This window comes from Lipotes vexillifer, unplaced genomic scaffold, assembly GCF_000442215.2.
Source record: "Lipotes vexillifer unplaced genomic scaffold, Lipotes_vexillifer_v1.1 scaffold454, whole genome shotgun sequence".
Taxonomy (NCBI): domain Eukaryota; kingdom Metazoa; phylum Chordata; class Mammalia; order Artiodactyla; family Lipotidae; genus Lipotes; species Lipotes vexillifer.
In genome coordinates, this window is record NW_006779481.1 from 2209069 (window position 1) to 2235717 (window position 26649).

Genomic DNA, 26649 nt, shown 5'->3' on the forward strand with positions numbered 1-26649 from the left:
AAAAAAAAAAAAAAAAAAAAAAAAAAAAAAAAAATTGAAAAAATAGATTATTGATAAATATTTTATATTACCTTATTTCTAATAGAAAATGAATTCAAGTTAATATGAAACTTCAAGGTGATGAAAGTTTTTTTTGTTTGTTTGTTTTTTCTTAAGACCAAAAAAAGCTCTAGAGAGTATTAAGGGCTTAAACATTGAGATTAGGAAGAGGTTAGAAAGGGTTAGCCTTAATGCTGGTATTAAAATACTATATATAATAGATTCTTAAAGCAAGATAATTTCTCATTGTCATTTAATTAGAAGGGCCATGCAGCCTAGATTTTCCTCTCTAGCTTTATTGAGGTATAATTGACAAAATTATATACATTTAAGGTATATAACACGATTGTTATATACATGTAACATGATGTATATGTTACAAAATGATTACCACAGTAAGGTTTAGTTAACACATTCATCACCTCATATAGTTACCTTTTTTTCGTGGTAAGAACTAAGATCTACTTTTGTAGCAAATTTCAAGTATATAATACAGTATTGTTAACTGTAGTCACCATGCTGTACCTTAGATCGCCAGAGATTATTTATCTTACAACTGGAAGTTTGTACACCGTAACCAACAATCCATTTCCCCCAATCCCAAGCCCCTGACAGCCACCATTCTACTCTCTGTTTCTCTGAGTTCAACTTTTTTTAGATTGCACTTACAAGTGAGATCATACAATATTTGTCTTTCTCTAACTTATTTCACTTAGCATAATGCCCCTTCAGTTCATCCATATTGTCACAAATGGCAGGATTTCCCTCTTTTATGGCAGAATAATTTTTCCCATTGTATGTGTATCACATTTTCTTTATCCGTCATCTTTTAGCTGACACTGAGTTGTTTCCATGTCTTTGCTGTTGTGACAGTGCTACAGTGGACATGGGGATGCAGATGCTTTTTGAGATAGTGATTTAATTTCCTTCAAATAGATTGAAAAGTGAGGATTGCTGGATCATATGCTAGTTCTATTTTTAATTTTTTGAGGAACCTCATACTGTTTTCCATAATGCTGTACCAATTTACATTCCCACTAACAGTGAACAAGAGTCCTCTCTTCTCCACATCTTCTTCAGTACTAGTTCTTTTTTGTCTTTTTGAATAAAAGCCGTTCTACCAGATGTGAGGTGATGCCTCATTGTCATTTTTTTCTTTTTTCTTTTTTTAACATCTTTATTGGAGTATAATTGCTTTATAGTGGTGTGTTAGTTTCTGCTGTATAACAAAGTGAATCAGCTGTACATATACATATATCCCCATATTTCCTCCCTCTTGCGTCTCCCTCCCACCCCCCCATCCCACCCCTCTAGGTGGTCACAAAGCACCGAGCTGATCTCCCTATGCTATGCGGCTGCTTCCCACTGGCTATCTGTTTTACATTTGGTAGTGTGTATATGTCCATGCCACTCTCTCACTTCATCCCAGCTTTCCCTTCTCCGTGTCCTCAAGTCCATTCTCTACGTCTGCATCTTTATTTGTATCCTGCCCCTAGATTCTTCAGAACCATTTTTTTTGAGATTCCATGTATATGTGTTAGCATACGGTATTTGTTTTTCTCTTTCTGACTTACTTCACTCTGTATGACAGACTCTAGGTCAATCCACCTCACTACAAATAACTCAATTTCATTTCTTTTTATGGCTGAGTAATATTCCATTGTATGCATGTGTCACATCTTCTTTATCCATTCAGTTGTCAGTGGACACTTAGGTTGCTTCCATGTCCTGGCTATTGTAAATAGAGCTGCAATGAACATTGTGGTACATGACTCTTTTTGAATTATGGTTTTCTCAGGGTATATGCCCAGTAGTGAGATTGCTGGGTCATATGGTAGTTCTATTTTTAGTTTTTATAGGACCCTCTGTACTGTTCTCCATAGTGGCTGTATCAATTTACATTCCCACCAACAGTGCAGGGGGGTTCCCTTTTCTCCACACCCTCTCCAGCCTTTATTGTTTGTAGGTTTTTTGATGATGGCCATTCTGACCGGTGTGAGGTGATACCTCATTGTAGTTTTGATTTGCATTTCTCTAATGATTAGTGATGTTGAGCATCCTTTCATGTGTTTGTTGGCAATTTTAAGGAACCTCCATACTGTTCTCCCACAGTGGTGTAACAATTTACATTCCTACCAACAGTGCAAGAGGGTTCCCATTTCTCCACACCCTCGCCAGCATTTGTTGTTTGTAGATTTTCTGATGATGCCCATTCTGACTGGTGTGAGGTGATACCTCATGGTAGTTTTGACTTGCATTTCTCTAAAGATTAGTGGTGTTGAGCATCCTTTCATGTGTTTGTTGGCAATCTGTATATCTTCTTTGGAGAAATGTCTATTTAGGTCTTCTGCCCATTTTTGGATTGGGTTGTTTGTTTTGATATTGAGCTGCACAAGCTACTTGTAAATTTTGGAGATTAATCCTTTGTCAGTTGCTTCATTTGCAAACATTTTCTCCCATTCTGAGGGTTGTCTTTTTGTCTTGTTTATGGTTTCCTTTGCTGTGCTAAAGCTTTTAAGGTTCATTGGGTCCCATTTGTTTATTTTTGTTTTTATTTCCATTTCTCTAGGAGGTGGGTGAAAAAGGATCTTGCTGTGATTTATGTCAGAGTGTTCTGCCTATGTTTTCCTCTAAGAGTTTTATAGTGTCTGGCCTTACATTTAAGTCTTTAATCCATTTTGAGTTTATTTTTGTGTATGGTGTTAGAGAGTGTTCTAATTTCATTCTTATGCCTCTAGATGTCCAGTTTTTCCAGCACCACTTATTGAAGAGGCTGTCTTTTCTCCACTATATACTCTTGCCTCCTTTATCAAAAATAAGGTGACTATATGTGCATGGGTTTATCTCTGGGCTTTCTATCCTGTTCCATTGATCTATATTTCTGTTTTTGTGCCAGTACCATACTGTCTTGATTACTGTAGCTTTGTAGTATCGACTGAAGTCCGGGAGCCTGATTCATCCAGGTCCGTTTTTCCTTCTCAAGATTGCTTTGGCTGTTCGGGGTCTTTTGTGTTTCCATACAAATTGTGAAATTTTTTGTTCTAGTTCTGTGAAAAATGCCATTGGCAGTTTGATGGGTATTGCATTGAATCTGCAGATTGCTTTGGGTAGTATAGTCATTTTCACAATGTTGATTCTTGCAATCCAAGAACATGGTATATCTCTCCATCTGTTTCTATCATCTTTAATTTCTTTCTTCAGTGCCTTATAGTTTTCTGCATACAGGTCTTTTTTCTGCTTAGGTAGGTTTATTCCTAGGTATTTTATTCTTTTTGTTGCTGTGGTAAATGAGAGTGTTTCCTTAATTTCTCTTTCAGATTTTTCATCATTAGTGTATAGGAATGCCAGAGATTTCTGTGCATTAATTTGGTATCCTGCTACTTTACCAAATTCATTGATTAGCTCTAGTAGTTTTCTGGTGGCATCTTTAGGATTCTCTATGTATAGTATCTTGTGATCTGCAAACAGTGATAGCTTTACTTCTTCTTTTCTGATTTGGATTCCTTTTATTGCTTTTTCTTCTCTGATTGCTGTGGTTAAAACTTCCAAAACTATGTTGAATAATAGTGGTGAGAGTGGACAATCTTGTCTTCTTCCTGATCTTAGAGGAAATGGTTTCAGTTTTTCACCATTGAGAACGATGTTGGCTGTGGGTTTTTCATGTATGGTCTTTATAACGTTGAGCCAAGTTCCCTCTATGCCTACTTTCTGGAGGGTTTTTATCATAAATGGGTATTGAATTTAATTGAAAGCTTTTTCTGCATCTGTTGTGATGATCATATGGTTTTTATTCTTCAGTTTGTTAATATGGTGTATCACATTGATTGATTTGCATATACTGAAGAATCCTTGCATTCCCAGGATAAACCCCACTTGATCATGGTGCATGGTCCTTTTAGTGTGCTGTTGGATTCTGTTTGCTAGTATTTTGTTGAGGATTTTTACATCTATGTTCATCAGTGATAGTGGCCTGTTGTTTTCTTTCTTTGTGACATCTTTGTCTGGTTTTGGTGTCAGGGTGATGGTGACTTCGTAGAATGCTTTTGGGAGTGTCCCTCCCTCTGCTATATTTTGGAAGAGTTTGAGAAGGATAGGTGTTAGTTCTTCTCTAAACGTTTGATAGAATTTGCCTGTGAAGCCATCTGGTCCTGGGCTTTTGTTTGTTGGAAGATTTTTAATCACAGTCTCAATTTCAGTGCTTGTGATTGGTCTGTTTAGATTTTCTATTTCTTCCGGGTTCAGTCTCGGAAGGTTGTGCTTTTCTAAGGATTTGTCCATTTCTTCCAGGTTGTCCATTTTATTGGCATAGAGTTGCCTGTAGTCATCTCTCATGATCCTTTGTATTTCTGCAGTGTCAGTTGTTACTTCTCCTTTTTCATTTCTGATTCTATTGATTTGAGTCTTCTCCCTTTTCTTCTTGATGAGTCTGGCTAATGGTTTATCAATTTTGTTAATCTTCTCAAAGAACCAGCTTTTAGTTTTATTGATCTTTGCTATTGTTTCCTTCATTTCTTTTTCATTTATTTCTGATCTGATTTTTATGATTTCTTTCCTTCTGCTAACTCTGGGGTTTTTTTGTTCTTCTTTCTCTAATTGCTTGAGGTGCAAGGTTAGGTTGTTTATTCGAGATGTTTCCTGCTTCTTAAGGTGGGCTTGTATTGCTATAAACTTCCCTCTTAGAACTGCTTTTGCTCCATCCCATAAGTTTTGGGTCATTGTGTTTTCATTGTCATTTGTTTCTAGGTATTTTTTGATTTCCTCTTTGATTTTTTCAGTGATCTCTTGGTTATTTAGTAGTGTATTGTGTAGTGTCCACGTGTTTGTATTTTTTACAGATTTTTTCCAGTGATTGTTATCTAGTCTCATAGCGTTGTGGTCGAGAAAAGATACTTGATATGATTTCAATTTTCTTAAATTTACCAAGGGTTGAATTGCGCCGCAAGATATGATCTATCCTGGAGAATGTTCCATGATCACTTGAGAAGAAAGTGTATTTTGTTGTTTCTGGATGGAATGTCCTATAAATATCAATTAAGTCCATCTTGTTTAATGTATCATTTAAAGCTTCTGTTTCCTTATTTATTTTCATTTTGTATGATCTGTCCATTGGTGGAAGTAGGGTGTTTAAGTCACCTACTATGATTGTGTTACTGTTGATTTCCCCTTTTATGGCTGTTAGCATTTGCCTTATGTATTGAGGTGCTCCTATGTTGAGTGCATAAGTGTTTACAATTGTTATATCTTCTTTTTGGATTGATCCCTTGATCATTATGTAGTGTCCTTGTTTGTCTCTAGTAATAGTCTTTATTTTAAAGTCTATTTTGTATGTTATGAGAATTGATACTCCAGCTTTCTTTTGATTTCCATTTGCATGGAATATCTTCTTTTATCGCCTCACTTTCAGTCTGAATGTGTCCCTAGGTCTGAAGTGGGTCTCTTGTAGACAGCATATATACAGGTCTTGTTTTTGTATCCATTCAGCCAGTCTATGTCTTTTGGTTGGAGCATTTAATCTATTTACATTTAAGGTAGTTATCGATATGTATGCTCCTATTACCATTTTCTTAATTGTTTTGGGTTTGTTATTGTAGTTCTTTTCCTTCTCTTGTGTTTCCTGCGTAGAGAAGTTCCTTTAGCATTTGTTTTAAAGCTGGTTTGGTGGTGCTGAATTCCTTTAGCTTTTGCTTATCTGTAAAGGTTGTCGAATCTGAATGAGACTCTTGCTGGGTAGAGTAATCTTGGTTGTAGGTTTTTCCCTTTCATCACTTTGAATATGTCTACCACTCGCTTCTGGCTTTCAGAGTTTCTATGGAAATATTAGCTGTTAACCTTATGGGGATTCCCTTGTATGTTATTTGTTTTTCCCTTGCTGTTTTTTTTTTTTTTTGTGGTACAAGGGCCTCTCACTGTTATGGCCTCTCCCGTTGTGGAGCACAGGCTCTGGATGCGCAGGCTCGGCGGCCATGTGTCACGGGCCCAGCTGCTCCGTGGCATGTGGAATCTTCCCGGACTGGGGCACGAACCTGTGTCCCCTGCATTGGCAGGTGGACTCTCAACCACTGCGCCACCAGGGAAGCCCCCGCCCATTTTTTAATTGGGTTGTTTGTCTTTTTGATATTGAGCTGTATGAGCTGTTTGTATATTTTGGAGATTAACCCTTTGTCTGTTGTTTCATTTGCAAATATTTTTTTCCATTCTGAGGGTTGTCTTTTCATCTTATTTATGGTTTCCTTTGCTGTGCAAAAGCTTTTAATTTCATTTGGTCCCATTTGTTTATTTTTGTTTTTATTTTCATTACTCTAGGAGGTGGGTCAAAAAACATCTTGCTGTGGTTTATGTCAAAGAGTGTTTTTTCTATGTTTTCCTTTAAGAGTTTTATAGTGTCTTAAGAGTCTTACATTAAGTCTTTAATCCATTTGGAGTTTATTTTTGTGTATGGTGTTATGTAGTGCTATCACAAGTAATGAACCTGGAAAGTGTAATTAAAAATCTTCCAAGAAACAAAAGTCCAGGACCAGATGGCTTCATAGGCGAATTCTATCAAACCTTTAGAGAAGAGCTAACACCAGACCTTCTCAAACTCTTCCAAAAAATTGCAGAGGGAGGAATACTCCCAAATTCATTCTTCGAAGCCACCATCACCCTGATACCAAAATCAGAAAAAGATATCACAAAAAAAGGAAATTATAGACCAATATCATTGATGAACATAGATGTAAAAATTCTGAACAAAATACTAGCAAACAGAATCCAACAACATATTAAAAAGGTCATACACCATGATCAAGTGGGATTTATCCCAGGGATGCAAGGATTCTTCAGTATACCCAAATCAATCAGTGTGATACACCATGTTAACAAATTAAGGAATAAAAACTATATGATCAACTCAATAGACGTAGGAAAAGCTTTTGACAAAATTCAATACCCATTTATGATAAAAACTCTTCAGAAAATTGGCATAAAGGGAACCTACCTCAACCTAATAAAGGCCATATATGACCAACCCACAGCAAACATCATACTCAGTGGTGAAGAACTGAAAGCATTTCTACGAAGATCAGGAACAAGACAAGGATGTCCACTCTCACCACTCTTATTCAACATAGTTTTGTAAGTTCTAGCCACAGCAATCAGAGAAGAAAAAGAAATAAAAGGAATACAAATTAGAAAAGGAGAAGTAAAACTGTTATTGTTTTCAGATGAGATGATACTGTACGTAGAAGATACTAAAGGTGCTACCAGAAAACTACTAGAGCTAATCAGTGAATTTGGAAGGTTGCAGGATACAAAATTAATGCACAGAAATCTCTTGCATTTCTATACACTAACAACGAAAGATCAGAAAGAGAATTTAAGGAAACAATCCCACTTACCATTGCAACAAAAAGAATAAAATACCTAGGAATAATCCTACCTAAGGAGGTGAAAGGCTTGTACTCAGAAAATTATAAAACACTGATGAAAGAAATCAAAGATGACAAAAAGAGAAATATACCATGTTCCTGTATTGGAAGAATCAATATTGTGAAAATGACTATACTACCCAAAGCAATCTACAGATTCAATGCAATCCCTATCAGATTACCAATGGCATTTTTCACAGAATTAGAACAAAAAATGTTTGCAATTTGTATGGAAACACAAAAGACCCCAAATAATCAAAGCAATCCTGAGAAAGAAAAAAGGATCTGGTGGAATATTTCACCCCACTTTTTCCTGGCTTGTGAGATTTCTGTTGAGAAATCCACTTGTAGACTTATGGGGGTTCCCTTGTGTGATGATTCACTTTCCTCTTGCAGCTTTCAAATTTCTCTCTCTGTCTTTGACTTTTTTTTTTTTTTTCTGTACGCGGGCCTCTCACTGTTGTGGCCTCTCCCTTTGCGGAGCGCAGGCTCCGGACGCGCAGGCTCAGTGGCCATGGCTCACGGGCCCAGCCGCTCCGCGGCATGTGGGATCTTCCTGGACCGGGGCACGAACCCGTGTCCCCTGCATTGGCAGGCGGACTCTGAACCACTGCGCCACCTGGGAAGCCCTGTCTTTGACTTTTGATAACTTAGTTATAATGTGTCTCAATGAGCCCTTTTTGGACTAAACCTGTTTAGGGACTTCAGGGCCTCAGGAATCTTGATGTCCATTTATTTCCCCAATTAGGGAAGTTTTCAGCCATTTTATCTTTGAGGAAACTTTTGATCCCCTTCTCTCTTCTCTTTTTGTGATTCCCATAATCCATATATTGATTCTTTAAAAAACTTTTAAATTTATTTTTAAATTTATGGCTGCACCAGGTCTTAGTCACGGTGTACAGGATATTCGTTGTGGCATGTGGGATTTTTAGTTGCAGCATGTGGGTTCTTAGTTGTGGCATGTGGACTTCTTAGTTGTGGCACGTGAAATCTTAATTGTTACATACATGCAGGATCTAGTTCCCCAACCAGGGTTTGAACCTGGGCCTCCTGCACTGTGAGTGCAGAGTCCTCCCCACTCGACCACCAGGGAAGTCCCCAATACTGATTCTTTGTTTTCCCATAAGTCCTTTTGGCTTTCGTCATTCATTCTCATTTCTTTTTCTTTTTGCTCATCTGACTGGATAATTTCAATTTACTTGTCTTTGAGTTCACTGATTCTTTCTTCTGCTTGGTTGAAGTCTGCTGTTGAAGTTTTGTGTTAAATTTTTTAGTTCTGTCATATTCGTCAGCGCTAGGATTTCTGTCTATTTTTTAAAGTGGTTTCCATATCTTTTACACTTGTTTTATTCATGTATTTTCACCCTATTTTCAGTTATCTGTGTTTTCTTATAGTTCACAAAACTTCTTTAGGAGTATTATTTTGAATTCCTTGTTGTTCAGTTCATAGATCTCCATTTCTTCAGGGTCAGTTATTGGAGCTTTATTAATTTTTTTTGGTGGTTTCAGGTTTAGTTGATTTCTTTGTGATCCTTCTGTCCTTGTGTTGGCATCTGTGCATTTGAGGAAGTGGTCTTCTTAGGTTCACTTTGTCAGGGAGAGACCTCCAGTCAGCCCAGTTTGGGATTCTGGAAGGGCCAACTGGTAGTGTACACTAGCAGGCAGCATTTGCTTTCAGCACGTCTAGTGAGGTGGGGCCACTGCCCATGCTTTGAGGTTGGAGGGGCCTGCTTGCTTGGTTCCATAGTTGGATGAATCTACTGGTTAGGCTCCCTGGGTGGGTGGGGCTGCTGGCTTGGATCCATGGTCAAGTGGGGCCACTGTCCGGGCTCCATAATCACCTCTGGTTGTGCAGGGTCACACACTGGGTTCCCTGGCTGGGTGGTGTAGCTGTTTGGACTCTGATTGGGTGGGGTTGCAGGCTGGGTTCTTAATCACCGCTGGTTGGGTGGGTCCCAAGGCTGTGCTCCCTGGCCAGATGCCAGTCTGTACTTCCTGTTGGGTCAGATTTTTTGAATTAGCCCTGATTTTGATATTCTCTTTGATTGTTTCTTCAAACCATTGAAAGCTAAGGGAATTACAATATTTCATTATTTTGGCTAGCCTACATTTTCCAGCTTATCTCTTTTATCTGGACACCATATGAGAATTCTTTCTTTGACTGTGGTTTGAGAAAATGTCTTCATAGATACGGTGGAAAAGAGTTCCAGATTAGAAATTAGGCAGTCCTGACTCTAATCTCCCATGGATTATTGGGTCAGATGGATGTGCATTTATACTTTTGGTAGTCCTCATATTTGGTATGTTAATTTGCACTCTCTCCAACAGTACAATCAGAATATCCATCACTTTATTACCTGGTCAGGACAGTATATCATCAAACTTTTGGTCTTTGCAAATATGATAGGTTCAAAAAAGTTGTCCCATTGTAGTTTTTTTTCGTTTTTGGTCCATGTGTTATTCACAGGTGTGTTATTTAATTTCCAAATTTGGGGAACTTTTTTAGGTATGTCCGTTACTGATTTCCAGTTTAATGTGTGGTCTGAGAGCATACTTTATGTAATGTCAGTTTAAAATGCTTCAATTCCACGAAGTTGATAAGATCCATATATCCTTTTTTTGATATTTTCTGCTTGTCAGTATTGCCGTAAATCTTTGGTCTGGTCTAATTTCAGTTCCAGTGATAAGACTGGATCCATTGTGTGTTTAGGCAGTCATGTCTTATTGAGGGAGTGTAGTAGTCTACTCACTGCCATGACATGTTACCACAGCCTTGGGGGCTTAAACAACAGAAATTTATTTCTGGAGGCTGGATCAAGGTGCTGGCGGGTTTGGTTTCTCCCGAGGCCTCTCTCCTTGGCCTGCAGATGACCACCTTCTCTCTGTATACCTGGTGTCTCTTTCTCTTCTTATAAGGACACCAGTCCTATTGGACTAGGGCCCCACCCTGTGATTTCATTTAATTACCTTCTCAAAGGTCCTGTTTCCAAATACAGTCACACTGGGAATTAGGACTTCAATGTATGAATGTTAGGAGGCCTCAATTGAGTTCTTAATAACAGGAGGGGCATGGAGAGTGGGTATATGTGTTGGAAATATTTGTCTTGTACTAATCCTATGCAATGTAGTCAATGTATATGTTGATAAATGTATACAGTGATTATTTAGAAATACTATATGTTTAAGTTAATTATATAATTCTGAGTCAATAATATCTGCTTCCTTCTTAAAAATCTAAAATGAAATGAAACATTTTATGAGCAGTGGAATGAGCATCCAGCTGTTGTAGGGTGTAGTGTTCTGTTAGGTCTAATTGGTTGATAGTATTTTTAGTAGTTATCTATTTCTGTGTAACGAATCACTCCCAAACTGAGCAGCTTAAAATGACAAACATTTATTATTTTATACTTTTTGTATGCCAAGGATTCTGAAGTGGCTTAGGTGTGTGGTTATGGCATAGTGTCTCTCAAGAGGTTGTTTGTAGTCAAGATCTTGGCTGGGGTTACAGTCTTCTGAAGGCTTCTTGGGATGGGAGGATCCACTTCTAAGATGGGTCACCCACATGGCTGTTAATAGGAGGGTCAGTTTCTCAAAATGTGGGCTTATCATAGGGCTGCTTATTAGACTTACTTTCATTTTTTGTGCAGGTGTGATGACAATGAATTTTCCTAAATTTTTTCTGAAAAGTTTTTATTTCTCCTCAGTTTAGAAAGTTATTTTGTGTTAAGAATTCTGGATTTGCAGATTTGTTTTCTTTTAGCACTTTAAATGTGTCTCTCCGTTGTGTTCTGGATTGTGTGATTTCTGATGAAAAGTCTGCTATCTTTTGTATCTTGGTTGCTCTGTACATAATGGATCGTTTTCTGGTTGCTTTGAAGATTTTCTTGTCACTGGTTTCAGCAATTTGATTATGATGTGACTTGGTATGGCTTAAAAAAAAGTGTCTTATGCTTGGGGTTTGATAAGTTCTTACATGTGTGATTTTATGGTTTTCAACAAATTTGGAAAAATTTTGGCCATTCTTCACATGTTTGTTCTGTCTCACCTTCTCCCCTTTTTGGGATTCCAATATAATGCAATGTTGCTTGTTATTATCCCACACCTCACAAAGACTCTTCTTTTTCTCAGTCTCCATGCTTTATTTTGTATAGTTTCTTATTGCTTTGTCAATAAATTACTGATCTTTTCTTTCTTGTGTCTAATCTACTGTTATCCCATCAGGTATATATTTTTTGTTTCTAATGTTGTATTTTTCATCTGTAGAAGTTTGATATGGGTCTTATTTATTTATTATCATGGTGTAAGGTGTGAGGAGATTCTCCCCTGCCACCCCCAGACTGGCTGGTTATTCATTTATCTCAGTACCATTTCTCTGAATGAGCCATGTTTCCTCATAGATTTGAAATCTGCCTTTGTCATAAATTAAATTCCACATATATTTGATTCTGTTTGTGGACTCACAGCAATTAATCTGTCCATTGATAACGTCTTTTCATGTACCATTACCACATTGTTTTCTTTCTGCCTTCAAGCATTCAATTAATAATTTATTTATTATCTTAAAAGTTAAATACATTGACATCCTTAATTTTGCTTTCAAATCTTCTGATCTTATATGCCTTCTCTAATTGAATTTAGAACTTTTAGTTTTCATAAATATTTTACTTTTACTTTTCTAGTACTTTAGGTCCCAATAAATAATATTAAACTTACATAGATGGAATTTAAAATGTTTCCTTTTTTGGCCTTCCCTGGTGGCACAGTGGTTGAGAGTCCGCCTGCCGATGCAGGGGACACGGGTTCGTGCCCCGGTCTCGGAAGATCCCACATGCCGTGGAGCGGCTGGGCCCGTGAGCCATGGCTGCTGGGCCTGCGCGTCCGGAGCCTGTGCTCTGCAACGGGAGAGGCCACGGCAGTGAGAGGCCTGCGTACAGCAAAAAAAAAAAAAAAGTTTCCTTTTGTTTCTTAACTATTCATGTAATCTAACAATTTTAGACATGAGATGAATCTGTACCTTAATCAAGCCATACATATTAAAGATGTAGAAATTTATATCTAGAGAAATGGTGTAAGAACACATATAGGTGAATTTCTGTCCCAATTTCCACTTGGTTTACTTTATAGTTTATTTAACTGCATTTATCATTAATGTCTACTCTCTAGAATGTAAGCTCCCTAAAAGCTAGATAACAAGACTTTTTTTAAAACACTTTTTTCTTTTTTTAAAAAAAATATTTATTTATTTATTCATTCATTCATTCGTTCATTCTGTGCCTGGTCTTTGTTGTGGCACGTGGGATCTTAGTTGTGGCATGCAGACTTCTTAGTTGTGGCATATGGGCTTCTTAGTTGCAGCATGTGGACTCTTAGCTGTAGCATGCATGTGGGATCTAGTTCCCTGACCAGGGATCGAACCCGGGCCCCCTGCATTGGGAGCATGGAGTCTTACCCACTGGACCACCAGGGAAGTTCCAACAACACTGTTTTGATTATTTTAACTTCAAAATAAGTCAATACCTGATAAAACTACTCTACTTTCATTACACTTATTTTACAGAATTTTCTTAGCTATTCTTAATTTTCTATTGGAACTTCAGAATCATCTTGTTTGTTCCTTACTAATATTTTTTCTGAGGTCATATTAAATACATAGATTAGTTAGATACAATATATTTTTACGATATGCCTTTTGTGATCTTCAGGAGTCTTTTAACAATTTTATTGGTTAGGTGTGTCATTTAGTGTTTCTGATACGTCCCTATCTGTAAAATGAAGAGAAGAGAATATTTCAGGGGCTTTTTTTTTTTAATATAAATTTATTTATTTATTTGTTTTTATTTTTGGCTGTGTTGGGTCTTCGTTGCTGCGCATGGGCTTTCTCTAGTTGAGGCAAGCAAGGGCTACTCTTCGTTGCGGTGCGTGGGCTTCTCATTGTCGTGGCTTCTCGTTGCAGAGCATGAGTGGTAGAGTGCAGGCTTAGTAGTTGTGGTGCATGGTCTTAGTCGCTCCGCGGCATGTGGGATCTTCCCAGGCCAGGGATCGAACCCACATCCCCTGCATTGGCAGGTGTTTTCTTAACCACTGCGCCACCAGGGAAGCCGCTATTTCAGGGGCTTGTAATTTGGGACGCATAACTCTCCAGAAATCTCTGTAAATTACCTTAAATTATATGCAAAATCATGTATTTGTATGTAATTTGTGCTAAGTTGGGAATGTAATGTACATGCTACAGTCTAATTTTTAGGGGAGCTTATTTCAGATGCTTCTCTAATTTTTGAAATGTGTGGTTGAGTTATTTGAGTTGGCTTCTCCTTGCCTTTCTGCCCCCAACCAAGTCTCAGTAATTTGGAAATGGATGACCAGAATGCTCTGGTCGTTTTTCTTTCCTCCCTTCTCTGTTCTTCTCATCCTATCCCTTTCCCTCCTGTCTTATTCTGCCCCCTCTCTTTTTCTCAGCATACAAGAACTCTGCTTTTAGTCATTTAAATTTGGTTATCAGTGGAATCACAAGGAGGGTTTCTGGAATGCTGGTAATATTATGTGGCTTGGTCTGATTGGTGCCTACGTGGGTGTGTTCAGTTTGTGACACTACATTGAGCTGCACACTTAGCTTTTGAGCAATCTTCTGTCAGTTTTATGTCAATGAAAAATTTTTTAAAAGTTGAGGTAAAATTAAATTTGGAGAGATTATTTTATCAACTGTTTCTATACTTCTGTTTGACCATTCTATTTATTTCCATAACATCCTGTTTCTTTAAGAAATATTTAGCCTTCTTACTCATTCAAAACCATTGGATTCCTTGAAGAAAATATCTGTGACCTGTGAACTGCAAATACAAACACATTACTTCCTGCCATTTTTCCTTTGGAACCATACCAGTTGTCTAAAAAGCCCTTTTTCTGTTCGCTTGGGGAGAGATCTTTAGTACCTGTTTATATGCAGTTGCATTTGTCATACCTCTTGACAATATGTTCTACCCACAGAGCTTTGTGTGCCTAGTGTAGCTCCTTCATTTCATTTGGTCTGTAGCCCAAATATCACCTCTTCAGAAAGGCCTTCCCCGACAAACCGAATTTAGAGGCACCTAATGGCTGCGTTCTATAAATCATGCTGTGATACTATTTTTGTAGAGCGTATTTTTCATATTTATATTTTTGTTTCTCTCTCCTCTGCCCTGCCCTCTTTCCTTCCCCCCTCCCCGCTCCTCCAGTAGAAAGTTACCTCCATGAGAGCAAGGCCTCTATTCCTAAAGCCTAAGTGCCAGGCATACAGTGGTTCTTAAAAACATATTTGAAAATCTGGGATTATTAAATGGGTTTCTGTTTTTCCTTTAATTGGACGCCCTTGAAATCATTTTTGGAGTTCTACTATTAGATTAAATCTTTGTTTCACCAAGCCTTTACTTAGCACTTGCTATGTAATATGTAAGATGCTTTAGTTCCCCACACTATTTTCTCAGCGTGAAATACAAAAACCAGTTTTGTTTGTTGATCTTATAGTATCTTATAGTTACTCTTGTAAACTCAGTCCCTAGGTTGCTTAGACCATTCTTGCTGCTCCTTCAGCTTAGTTCCAGGTTGAATTGTTACTCCTTGAACCCACTGCACACTGTTCAAATGTTCTTCACTCTCTGTCTTTTTGAATTAATTTCTTTCCTACACAGAAAGTGTCTAAGAGAGCTTTCTGTGCCCTCCTTTATCTAATCTTTTCTCTCTTCCTGCTTTTTCATTGTATCCTTTAGTCTTTGTGCCCCAATATGTTTTCCCTTCTCTTCTGGCTTTCCTTTTATCCTTTTTCTTTCCTTCACATTCAACATTCATGCTTGTAAGCACTTCAGTTAAATTATCTTAGATCACCACAGGTTTCACAGAGCCGATTCTTTTTTTTTTTTAATCTTTAAAGGTTTTAAAAATAGAGTAGGATTTTTAAAATTTCTTTGATTTTACTTAGATTTTGTGTACCCCATCTGAAAGAAATTCTTAAATTTCTATTTCCCTTTAAATAAAGATTTGGACTTTAAGGTGTAATACTTTCTAATTTTTTTCATTATATGTTAAATATGAAAATGATATTTGGATGGGACACACAGACAACTGAGGAGGCTGCCCAGACCCTCCTGGTCTGTCAGCCTGAGGACTGATGAAATTCATGTCTCTACACTGTAATCTATTGACCTGATGTTCGGAAGCTCTGTCTTAAGAGTAGATAGACGTCAGTAGTATGTGAACACTTGGTTTTATTTTTTTCGGTTGTGTATATATATATATATATTTTAAATTATTTATTTATTTATTTATTCATTCATTCTGCACCAGGTCTTGGTTGTGGCACTTAGGATCTTCATTGCAGCATGCAGCCTTCTTAGTTGTGGCATGCAGACTCTTAGTTGAGGCATGCGGACTTCTTAGTTGCGGCATGCATGCAGGATCTAGTTCCCTGACCAGGTATCGAACCTGGGCCCCCTGCATTGGAAGTGCAGAGTCTTACCCACTGGACCACCTGTGTATATTTTTCTTAAGAAAGAGTTATAACTTTCATTAGATTCTCAAAGGTGTCCATGAGTCAAAAAAGGTTAAGAGTTAATGTTCAAACTGTGGAAATAAAGCCAAATGAATGGCATAACTTATTGTTTTTGGAGTAATTTTTTTTTGTTTTGATTACACAGTTTTACATATAATTTGCCATGCAAAATTCAAACATTGTAGGTGGAATTAATGTAGAAAGTAAAAGTATGCTATAACCCACTTTCAGTTAATTTCCACAAAATTTGGTGTACATTTCTCTAAATATTTTTCTCCTAACATATATTAATATTTTTTTCTATTCTTTCTCCAAAATTTTATTTATAAAAGAGATTATTATATATGTGTGTGTATATCTCTGTGTGTGTGTGTGTGTGTGTGTGTGTGTGTGTGTATATATATATATATATATATATGCTATGTAATTCTTTTCTCATTTATTTTGGGTATAATTCTATTTCAGTACTTGTTGATCTCCCTCATTCTTTTTAATAAATGCAAAGTATTTTATTGATCTACTCTAATTTGGTTAATCTTTATTCTGTTACTGAACACGTGAGTTGTTTCTAACTTTTTTGCATTGCAAACTGTGGTACAGTGAATATATCTGTAGATATATCTTGCAAATTTAGGATTATTTCTGTATAATAAATTACTAGAAATAGAAATGCTAAGCTAGGGTTATGAACACATTAAGGTTTAGTAGATATTGTCAAAATGACACCCAAAACTGGATCTATTTACACTTCCATGTGTATGATAAAGAATTTCTGAACATGTTTTCCAACAATGAATTAGTAAAGTGAATTTTCCCTAACCTGCAAGATGAAAAAACATGTTTTTGTTACCAAAAATTTCAACCATGCACAAAGGTAGAGACAGCAGAACATTGAACCTCCATATACCCATCATTGGACTCAATGTTTATCAAGATTTTTGCCACATTTGCCTCATTTGCCCTTTTTTCTCTTTTGCTAAAGTATTTTCAAACAAATCCCAAACACTGTGTGACACACTTCAGTATTCATCTTTAAAAAATATGAATATTTCCTTTCTTTTAAAAAATTTTTAATTTTTTAGTACAGAAAATTTCAGACATATAAAAGCAGTGAGTATAACCCAACTGATATGACATTTTATTAGGAAAAAACTCCTTTGGTTCTATTTATTTATTTATTTTCTTGGCTGTGTTGGGTCTTCTCTAGTGTGGTGAGCAGGGGCTACTCTTTGTTGCGGGGCGTGGGCTTCTCATTGTGGTGGTTTCTCTTGTTGCAGAGCACGGGCTCTAGGCTCGTGGGCTTCAGTAGTTGTGGCACATGGGCTCAGTAGTTGTAGCTCACGGGCTCTAGAGTGCAGGCTCAGTAGTTGTGGCACATGGGCTTATTTGCTCCGTGGCATGTAGGATCTTCCTGGACCAGGGCTCGAACCTGTGTCACCTGCATTGGCAGGCGGGTTCTTAATGACTGCGCCACCAGGGAAGTTCCGTTTGGTGATGTTTTTTAAGGACCAATTAAAACTACATTCTTTTGATTTGGTGCCTTAAAAATCTGAGGGGAGTGGTACTTTTCTGGCTTTGATATTGCCCCACATTCTGCTTAATGAGTGTAATATAAGAAAACCCCTTATCAGTCTCCCAGTTTCTACAATTAACAACTCAAGCTGGGCTTGGTATACTCCCAGTTACTTCCCTTCACCCAACCAGATTATTCTGAAACAAGTCCCATACATTGTAGCATTTTATTCATAAATATTTATATAGATACATGTAAAAGACAAGACTTTCCTATTCAATGATAACCACAATGTTGTTGTCATACCTACACAAGATAATTCCTTAATATTATCAAATATCCATGAACATTTTCTTACATAATCACAGTGCCATTATCTTACCTAATAAAATCATCTAACGAACTAGTACCCAGTTCTTAATTGGACTTCCCCTATTGTCTAAAAAATGCCTGTTTCAAGTTGGTTTGTTAGAATCAGTAAACACATGGTTATTGGGTTTCTCAGGCCTCTTTAATAAGTGATCCTTCCACCTCCTTTTTCTCCCTGCCACGGACAGGTTGCAGAAACGGAGTCAGTTGTCCTGTATAATGGTCTACATTCATGATTTGTCTATTTATTTATTTTTGTGGTGTCATTTAACTTGTTCCTTTATCTCTTATGTTTCCTATAAATGGAAGTTAGCTCTAGAGACTTGGTGTCATTCAAGGTCAACTTGTTTGGTAAAAACTCTTTGTAAATGGTGCTCTGTACTTCACAAGCATCATAGCATCTGATTTTTTCTCACTTCTAATGATACTGAGATTGATAAGGTTGTAACAGTCTGATCTCTAAGTGGAAAATTTCCCCTCAAGCCTTCCTTTTAATGGCTCCATTGCATGGGTCACTTATTTTAGTAGGTATCACAAAATGGTGATTCTCTATTTATTAATTTTTTATTTTAATAAACTTCATTTCTTTGATTATTAGAGAACTTGAGCATCTTTTCATATGTTTCTTAGCCATTCACTTTTTTGGTGAATTGTTTATGACTTTGGCTGATTTTTCTATTGAATTATTTTCTTTTTTAATCTATTTTTCTAGAGTCAAAAATCATAGATATTAATCTTTCATCTGTTTTATCTATTGTAAATAGTTTTTGGTAACACAATAATTGTTTTCTGCATAGAAACTTTTGATTTATCTAGCCAATTTTTATCTTTCTTTTATGACTTTTGGTTTCAAATCTTACTTATTAGACTTCTGTTCTTTGAGATAATATAGGGGAATAGTTTATTTTCTTCCTAGTAATTTTTTTCACATTTGATTTTTGATCTGTATGGAATATATAATAGTTTGTATATGGTGTAAGATAAGGATCAAATTTATCTCCTGCATGGAATCAATTGTCCTATAGCAATTTATTGAAAGTCTTCTACCCTACTTTAATTTTAAAAAATCTTTATTGGAGTATAGTTGATTTACAATGTTGTGTTAGTTTCTGCTGTACGGCAAAGTGAATCAGTTATACATATACATATATCTACTCTTTTTTAGATTATCTTCCCATATAGGTCATTATAGAGAGATTACTACAGATCTTAAATTATGTTAGCTTTATACTATGCTTTAAAGTCTAGGTCACTGTCATTATTTTTTTTTTTTAAGTTTTTTTTTTTTTTAACATATATTCTTCCATTTGAACTTTAGAATTAGTTTGTGATTAGTCCCATTGGGATTTAAATCTAATGTCATTAAGTTTGGTGGAAGTGTTTGTTTTTAGAAAAATAAAAGTTTTTCCATTTGGAAATGTAGTTTTTCTCTATTCAGATCTCTTACGTTTTTCAGCTAAAATAGTTTCTCCACCCATCGTAATAAGTTTCTTTCTAGGTATGTTGTATGTTTAGTGTGGTTATTTTGTGTTTGGTCACAAAATACCTTATTTGTGACTGTTTGGATTGTGAACATAGAATAGTTTATTTCATTTTTGCTCAAATATTCCAACCATACTTTAAAATAAGTATAAATAAGATTAGAAGGAATGTGCATACTTAAGTGTATAAACTTTTCAAATAAACTTTAAGTATTGATATTACTTATCTATTCATTAATGCAATAAGTTTGAAACAGTTAAGGAATAGAAAATGCAAATTCTTGGGAATGATCAATTTGTACTTAATGGTTTATAAAGGGTAAAAGTAATAAAGTAATACTTGCAAGTAATAAATTGTAGTTAAAAAATATAAACTCTGTAATGAGATTTTGTTTTTGTATTCTAATTGGAATCTAACTAGAATGGTCTTTTATTAGGAAGAAATCTTCCTAAGTGACAATTTTTATTTAAAGACCAATTAAAACTATATTCTTTTAACTTGGTGCCTTAAAAATCATAAAAGAGTAATACATTGGCTTTGATATTGGCCCACATTCTGTTTATGGATATTGTAAATAGAAGTAATAGATTCTTAGCAGATTCAACATCGCCATTAATTCTTTTCTTTTTCATATTACAGGTTTTGCAAAAGGCATCAAATTAAATCAAGTTCAAATATTCCCTGTGTCCCCAAAGACTTACTGATGATGTCTGAATTTGTTCTTCCAAGATTTATTTTTTGTCTTATTCAGTACTTAAGAGAAGGCTATAATGAACCAGGTATGTTTAATCCACTTTTTGTTAGTACTCTTTTTAAGTTCTCAGCAAAGTTTAGCACTAATAATGAGGTGAATTTTTTCGGATACCATTTTTTTGCTTAACATTTTTTATGTGATGACTATGAAATACAGAGACTAAATAAAAACACACTAAATATCAATTATATAACCTCATTGTTACTTGTAGTAGGCACAGTTTGGCAGTCTCTGCCGCAGGGATCATAAAAATGTTTCTGATCAAACTTATTTGGCCTTCTGCAGATGAGGAAATAATTATTTTATGGGGTTAAAGTGACTTTATTCATGATTCTGTTATAATAGAGCATAATTAAGAAGTCCTGGAAATGTTTGACTTTAACTTAGATTTTTAGAAGATAAAAATTTCACCAATATCTTTCTCTCCCCCTCTCTCCCCCTCTTTTTTGTAGAGGTCTATACATTTTTATTCCCCTCCATATATATATAACTTATGAGAGGGTCAAATTGCTCACTCCCATATTACTGGTAGAATGCATGGGCGTAAGCATCCTAATAGTATCGAAAAGAGAAAAGAAACATGCAAATTACAGATATTCTTCTTACCTTTTAAGATTTAGTCACAATCTTGATTAATATGCATTAGTTAAATATTTGTATTTAGATAACATTTATTAAAGTTCTCAGTCTGACATTGTGAATTACAGATATCAATTAGTGGTATGAAACAAATTTATTTACTTTTTATGATGTCTTTTACCTTTTTAATGACACTTGCATTTTTATCATTTAAGGGACTGCATTTGCATTACTTTTAGAGCTTTTAAATTATTTAATTCTATAAATCTTAAATCCAATTTGAAACTATGGCACACATGTTTATCTTCTATTTTCCATCCTAAAAGTGTGAAGAAATACATATCTTCATCATTTCTAGAACTATCGTGTTATTTGCATTGTGAGCGAATACTTATAGTTCTTCACTTTTACATTTTAAGCAAAATATACAATCTTTTGTCAAGTACTTCTGTTCCTCTCAGAGTATGTCTTAAAATATAGAAAGAAATATTATTTTGATTTAGTCCCAAACTGCACTCTCTTTGGAATGAAGGAAGTGGAGACCAGCTGGGTTATTGAAATTGCCTTCCATTTTATTTCTCATATGCTAGTTAACAGATTTTTTGGATGTTTACATTTTGTACTACAAGTGTCCTATTTTAGAAAAGTAATAGGTAGAAATCATTTATTATGAGAACCATAAAGCTTACCATTAGTTTAATCAAAGAGTAATTCATACGAGTGTATTATATTTATTTTTTCCTTGGTGACATTTAGCAGTTATAAGTGGTAAATGACATACGTACATAGCTTTGATAATTATGTTACCATTATCTGAAAACATAAAGGAATGAATGGAAGTATTTTTTTTGTCTTAAGATGAGTTTCATGAACTTAGGTTCATGAAGTTTCCCTCTCTATATTACCACTTGTGCTCAGCATTAATTTCTTCTGTGTATGCAAAATCTCTGCATTACTTTCTGCAGAGATCACTGTTTAAAATTAAAGAAAGGACTTGAAATCATCTAATCTGATATATGGAAGCTCAGATAATCTTGTGGTTTGACAGTTGCCTTGAATTCCATTTCCCATTTCACCCTACCATCCTTAGACCAGTGTCAGAGCTTGTGTTAGAGCCCTTGGAAATCAAGAACAAATGCTAATTAAATATCTACTATGTTACTACATAAGTCATTGGGGAGAATATAAAGAAGAATAATATATGGTATTGGTTTTCTACTGAGAAAGTAAGGTTTCTTGGCTTGGGTCCCATGACTCAGAGTTATCTAGAATTTCATTCACAGGTTATCTTTGAACTAGGTTGTGAGTTCCTTGGCGGTAGGAACTATGTCTTATTTAGTTCTGCTTCTCAGTGCCTGTCGTGTAGTAGATACTGAATAAATATTGAATGAACTTGATGACCCCTTTCCTGGGCACAAAGGCCCCCTGTTACCTTTGTTATATGTATTCTTCTTTTAACCAGTTATGGCTAAGCTCTAAATCTCTCTATTCACTTCTTCCTTTTAGACCTCAGTTTCTCTAAAACATCTTTTTTTTCTTTTCCTCTTAAATATTCTTTTTTAGTTGCTGTCCAGGTTTCTTCTCTCCCCCTCTACCAGCATATCTTGCCTGGTATTTTAAAATTGTTTTAGTAAAAACATATTTTTCATTTTAGTTGCTTTGACCTCTAGCTAATATGAATCTGTATTTTTGGAATATGATAGTGGATGGGTTATTTGCTACACAGGTTTAAATTTAAAGCTGACATAATTTTGTCCTAATATTCTTATACTATCTCAATATATTTCACTTCTCCTGTTTTATTTTAGAGAGTGATCTTAACTTTTTTATTAATTTTGAGATGATCTTATGATTACATATATATATATATATATATATATATATATATATATATATCTGGAAGTTTAGGACCCTAAGTTGAATGCTTCTTACACAAATTAAGTGCTTAATACCTTATGAAGTCATCTCTTTTCCCCATCAGTCTTTTCTCAGAGGACTGACTTCCTAAACAAGTCTATCCTAGGCTGGGTGCTTGGTAGGCTCCTGCTTTCTAAAGAGAATTCTTATATCAACTTTTTGATTATAAAATACTGTCATCTAAGTCATCATAATTTTAAAGAATAAAATATTGTTCTTACCAAAATATTTTAAAGAAAGTTGATTATATTTTTTTTAGCAGCTGATGTACCATCAGAAAAAGACCTTAACAAAGTCCTTCAGCTTTTGGAACCTCAAATTTCCTTTTTAGAAGATCTAACTAAAATGGGAGGAGCAATGAGGTCTGTTCTTACTCAGGTTTTGACAAACCAACAAAGCTACAAAGATCTGACTTCTGGTGAGTAAAATTTAGAAGAGAAGAAAGTTAAAATTTACTTATATTACTAAAATAATTTAAAAGTTGTGTATTTTAGAACTTAAAAGTAAAATGTAGATTTTTTAAAATAGAATGCTAAAGCTGGAAGTTATTAAGAATACTTCTTAGTTTATGGATGAAGAAATTGAACCCCAGAAAAATTAAATGACCAGTTCAAGACCTCACAACTACCTGATTTTAGAGTTGGGACTCGAACCCAGGTTTCCTAAATTTGGTGTGACATATTCGTAATTATATTCCACTTCCCCTTCTCCAAACAATAACAGCAACCACTTTTGTGTCTTCATTTTTGTTATTCTAAACGTTTGTGTTGTGTGGCCTAGGATTTTATAGTGATGTAGAGTTTAAGTTAATAAAACTTGCAATTATTAAGTATATTTGTACTGTTATATAAAATAATTTCATTTTTAAACCTTTAGTTCAAGTTTATAGTATGGTAAATATATCAATTATTTAAAAATCTTATAAATAGTTTAAATAGTGTTCTTTATGCTGGCTCATGAGCAGCCTGTTTTGAAAATTGAAGTATATCTTCTTTCTTTAGAGTGGTGAAGTTTTTATGTGTACTGTTAACCACATATTATTTAGAGATAGTCTTATCTGATGTATTTATTTCTTTAGTGAGTACTCATTAAGCACCGACTGTGTGCTTGGCTTTGGGCTAGGTATTAGAGCTTGGAGTAGGGAAGGTATGTAGTAAGCCAGGTAGTCCTATCTCTGCCCTTATAAAGCTTATGGTCTAGTGAGTGAGATGACATTAACAAAGTCTCCAAACCAAAAAATTGTGTAAGTATAAGCTGTAGTAAATAACTGTGAAGGGATAGGACAAGTATGTATAAAAGGGAGACCTGATTTCACTGATGGAGGAGGTGGGAGAGCTTCACTGAGGAAGTGACATTTGAAGTAAAACATTGAGAGAAACTCATTTAGCTAGAGGTTGTGGCGAGTTGGGTGGTAATGGGGTGGAGTTAGATTCTGGGTAGAGAACATTTTCTGCTTCTGACTACTGGACTAGCCGTTATGTCATAAATAACATAAAACTGGAAAAAATGTGAGGCAGTTGTTTTCAGACATTAGACAGCAGGCAGCACAAGACTGTAAACCTTTGGGAGAAAGGAAAAGCATGAGATGAGCCTCACAATTCTCTGAATCTCTGTCTGGGGATAACTTCCTGACTGTAGTATAGAGGGCTGGCATTGAAGCAGAGCATGGTGGTCCAGCTGAGTTAAGAGGTCACAGTTTAGGGCAGCTGAAGCAGTTGGAAACTGGAATCTTTGGGGCAGAATAGCAAGAGTTTGTGGGGTAGATGTATGAGGGACCCCTAAAAGTGCTTGGCTGAGAACTGAGATACACATGTACAGGATGAGACTACCTAAGGCTTATTAGAGAGTGCTGTGGGGTTAATGCTGTGGGGTTAAAAGCAGCTTTTAAAGATAAAGGTTAGGCAGTGTTGGGAGACATTGGAGTATCAGTGCAACCAGACTAGAGAGACCTTACCAATACCCTAGGCATCAAGTTGACACACCAGAAGACCACACCTGAGAGTAAGTTCTACTCTATATCAGTCTTAATGAAGCCTAGAACCCTGACAGAGTTTGGAGATTATTCCTGTCAATTTACAGGGCTTTTTTAAGAATCTCAGGCTTTCTATAAATCTGCCCCTTACAAAGTATAAAACCAAGTCTTTATGAGTTCTAGGTGATCAGACTGTTTATTGAATGTCTTGTAGAATTAAAATTAATACTCTTCAAAGGAAGGTAACAGAATCCAGAATCTTTGATAACATGTCGTTAGAATGTCCAAGAAAAAGGACAGTAATAGAAATTGACCTTGAAATGGCCTAGGTGTTAGATTTAGCAGATAAAGACATTAAAGCAACTATTATAAATATGTTGAAGAAATTAAAGGAAAATATATTCAAATAAGTAAAGGAAAATATGGTGTTAATGAGTGAAGAGATCAGGAATCTTAGTGAAGAAATGTAAACAATAACAAAAAAATTATAGAACTGACAATTATTGTAGAATGCAATTGACAAGTTCACTGGATGGACTTAGCAGCAGTTTGGAGAGGATAGAAGAAAGACAGTGAATTTGAAGACAGATTAATACATTATTCAATCTAGAGAACAGAGAGAAAACACAACAGAGCCTCAGGGACCTGTTAGATAGAATCAGATGACCTAATGTACATGTAATTGGACTCCCAGGAGGACAGGAGAGTGGGAATGGGGCAGAAAAAAAATTTGAAAAAATCATGACTAAAATTCCCCAAATTGGATGAAAAACATTGATTTATAGATTCAAGATGCTTAATGAACCCCAAACATGATAAATATTTATAAAGAACATAACACTTAGGCACCTCCTAGATTCCATGCAGAGGGACCAGCATGTGGAAATATTTAGGGTGAGAGTGAGCTTACTTTTTTAAAAGGGACTAAAAAAGGCTATTGTGGTTGAAATGAAATGAATGTAGGGGGATAGTGGCCCAAAATAAGGCTACCACATTAGGCTTGATCCAGATTAGGTAGGCCCTTGTTAGCTATTTAAGGTTTTATATCTTATCCTGAATGTAGTGGGAAGTCATGGGTATATTTTAATCTGAAGAGTGACATGATCAGATATGTGCTTTAAAAAGATGGCTTGTTATTTTGCCAAGAATAGATGGGAAGGGGCAAGAACAGAAGCTCAAGTGCAGCAGCCTAGGATAAAATGATGGTAACTTGTGTTTGAGTTTTGGTGATGATGCTAGAGAGAGATCAGAATTATACCTGAAGGTCTGTTATTTCTTCAACCTAGAAAATGGTTCTGTAATCAGAAACTATCAACTGTTGGGAAAAAGAACAGCAAGTTGTTCTTAATCATTGTAAGAATGTATTCCTTGAGAATGATTTATGGTAATTGTCTTCTTTTAGTTCTACAATTCTTTTAAATTCTTATTTCTTGAAATTAAAAAACAGAACAACAAAAATCTTTAGCTAACTTGTAGTGATGGAAATTACATTAGGTTTGATTCAAAAGTTTAAAATTTGTAGTCTAGGTTCATTTCTAATCACTGCTTGCTTACTCACTGGTTATTATGTTATCTTTGTAAGCCTCAGTTTCCTCACTTATAAAAATGGTGATAATATGTTCATTTTTCTCAGGCTTGTTGTGAGGGGTTGATGAAGTGTATTTTGTTAATTAAAAGTATTACAAAAATTTCATCTATTATTGTTGAGATAAATACATGGCTTTTATTATTCAGGAGACATTTAGTCATTTCTTACATAGGACCCCTAGAAGTCCTTTATTCTTTACAGACTAACTGGTTGTTTTTAGTTTTGGACTTGAATTGAAGGATAGATGTATTCCTATCTGTTTAATCTGTGCTGGAGGTTTTTTTGTTTTTTTTTTTTGTGGTACGCGGGCCTCTCACTGTTGTGGCCTCTCCCGTTGCGGAGCACAGGCTCCGGACGCGTAGGCTCAGCGGCCATGGCTCATGGGCCTAGCCGCTCCGCGGCATGTGGTATCTTCCTGGACCAGGGCACGAACCCATGTCCCCTGCATCGGCAGGCGGACTCTCAACCACTGCGCCACCAGGGAAGCCCTGTTTTTTGTTTTTTTTTTA

General features: G+C 35.7%; 1 protein-coding gene across 1 annotated transcript in view; it reads left to right on the plus strand.

Annotated features, from left to right (window-relative positions):
* Positions 1-26649, plus strand: part of UBR3 (ubiquitin protein ligase E3 component n-recognin 3) — a gene marked incomplete at its 3' end in the record, with an annotated part of 118921 nt that overhangs the window by 26774 nt on the left and 65498 nt on the right. The window contains exons 2-3 of the mRNA XM_007452632.1: positions 19970-20109; positions 22840-22998. Coding sequence (XP_007452694.1) covers positions 19970-20109; positions 22840-22998 — 299 coding nt within the window. The remainder of the gene's footprint in view (positions 1-19969; positions 20110-22839; positions 22999-26649) is intronic.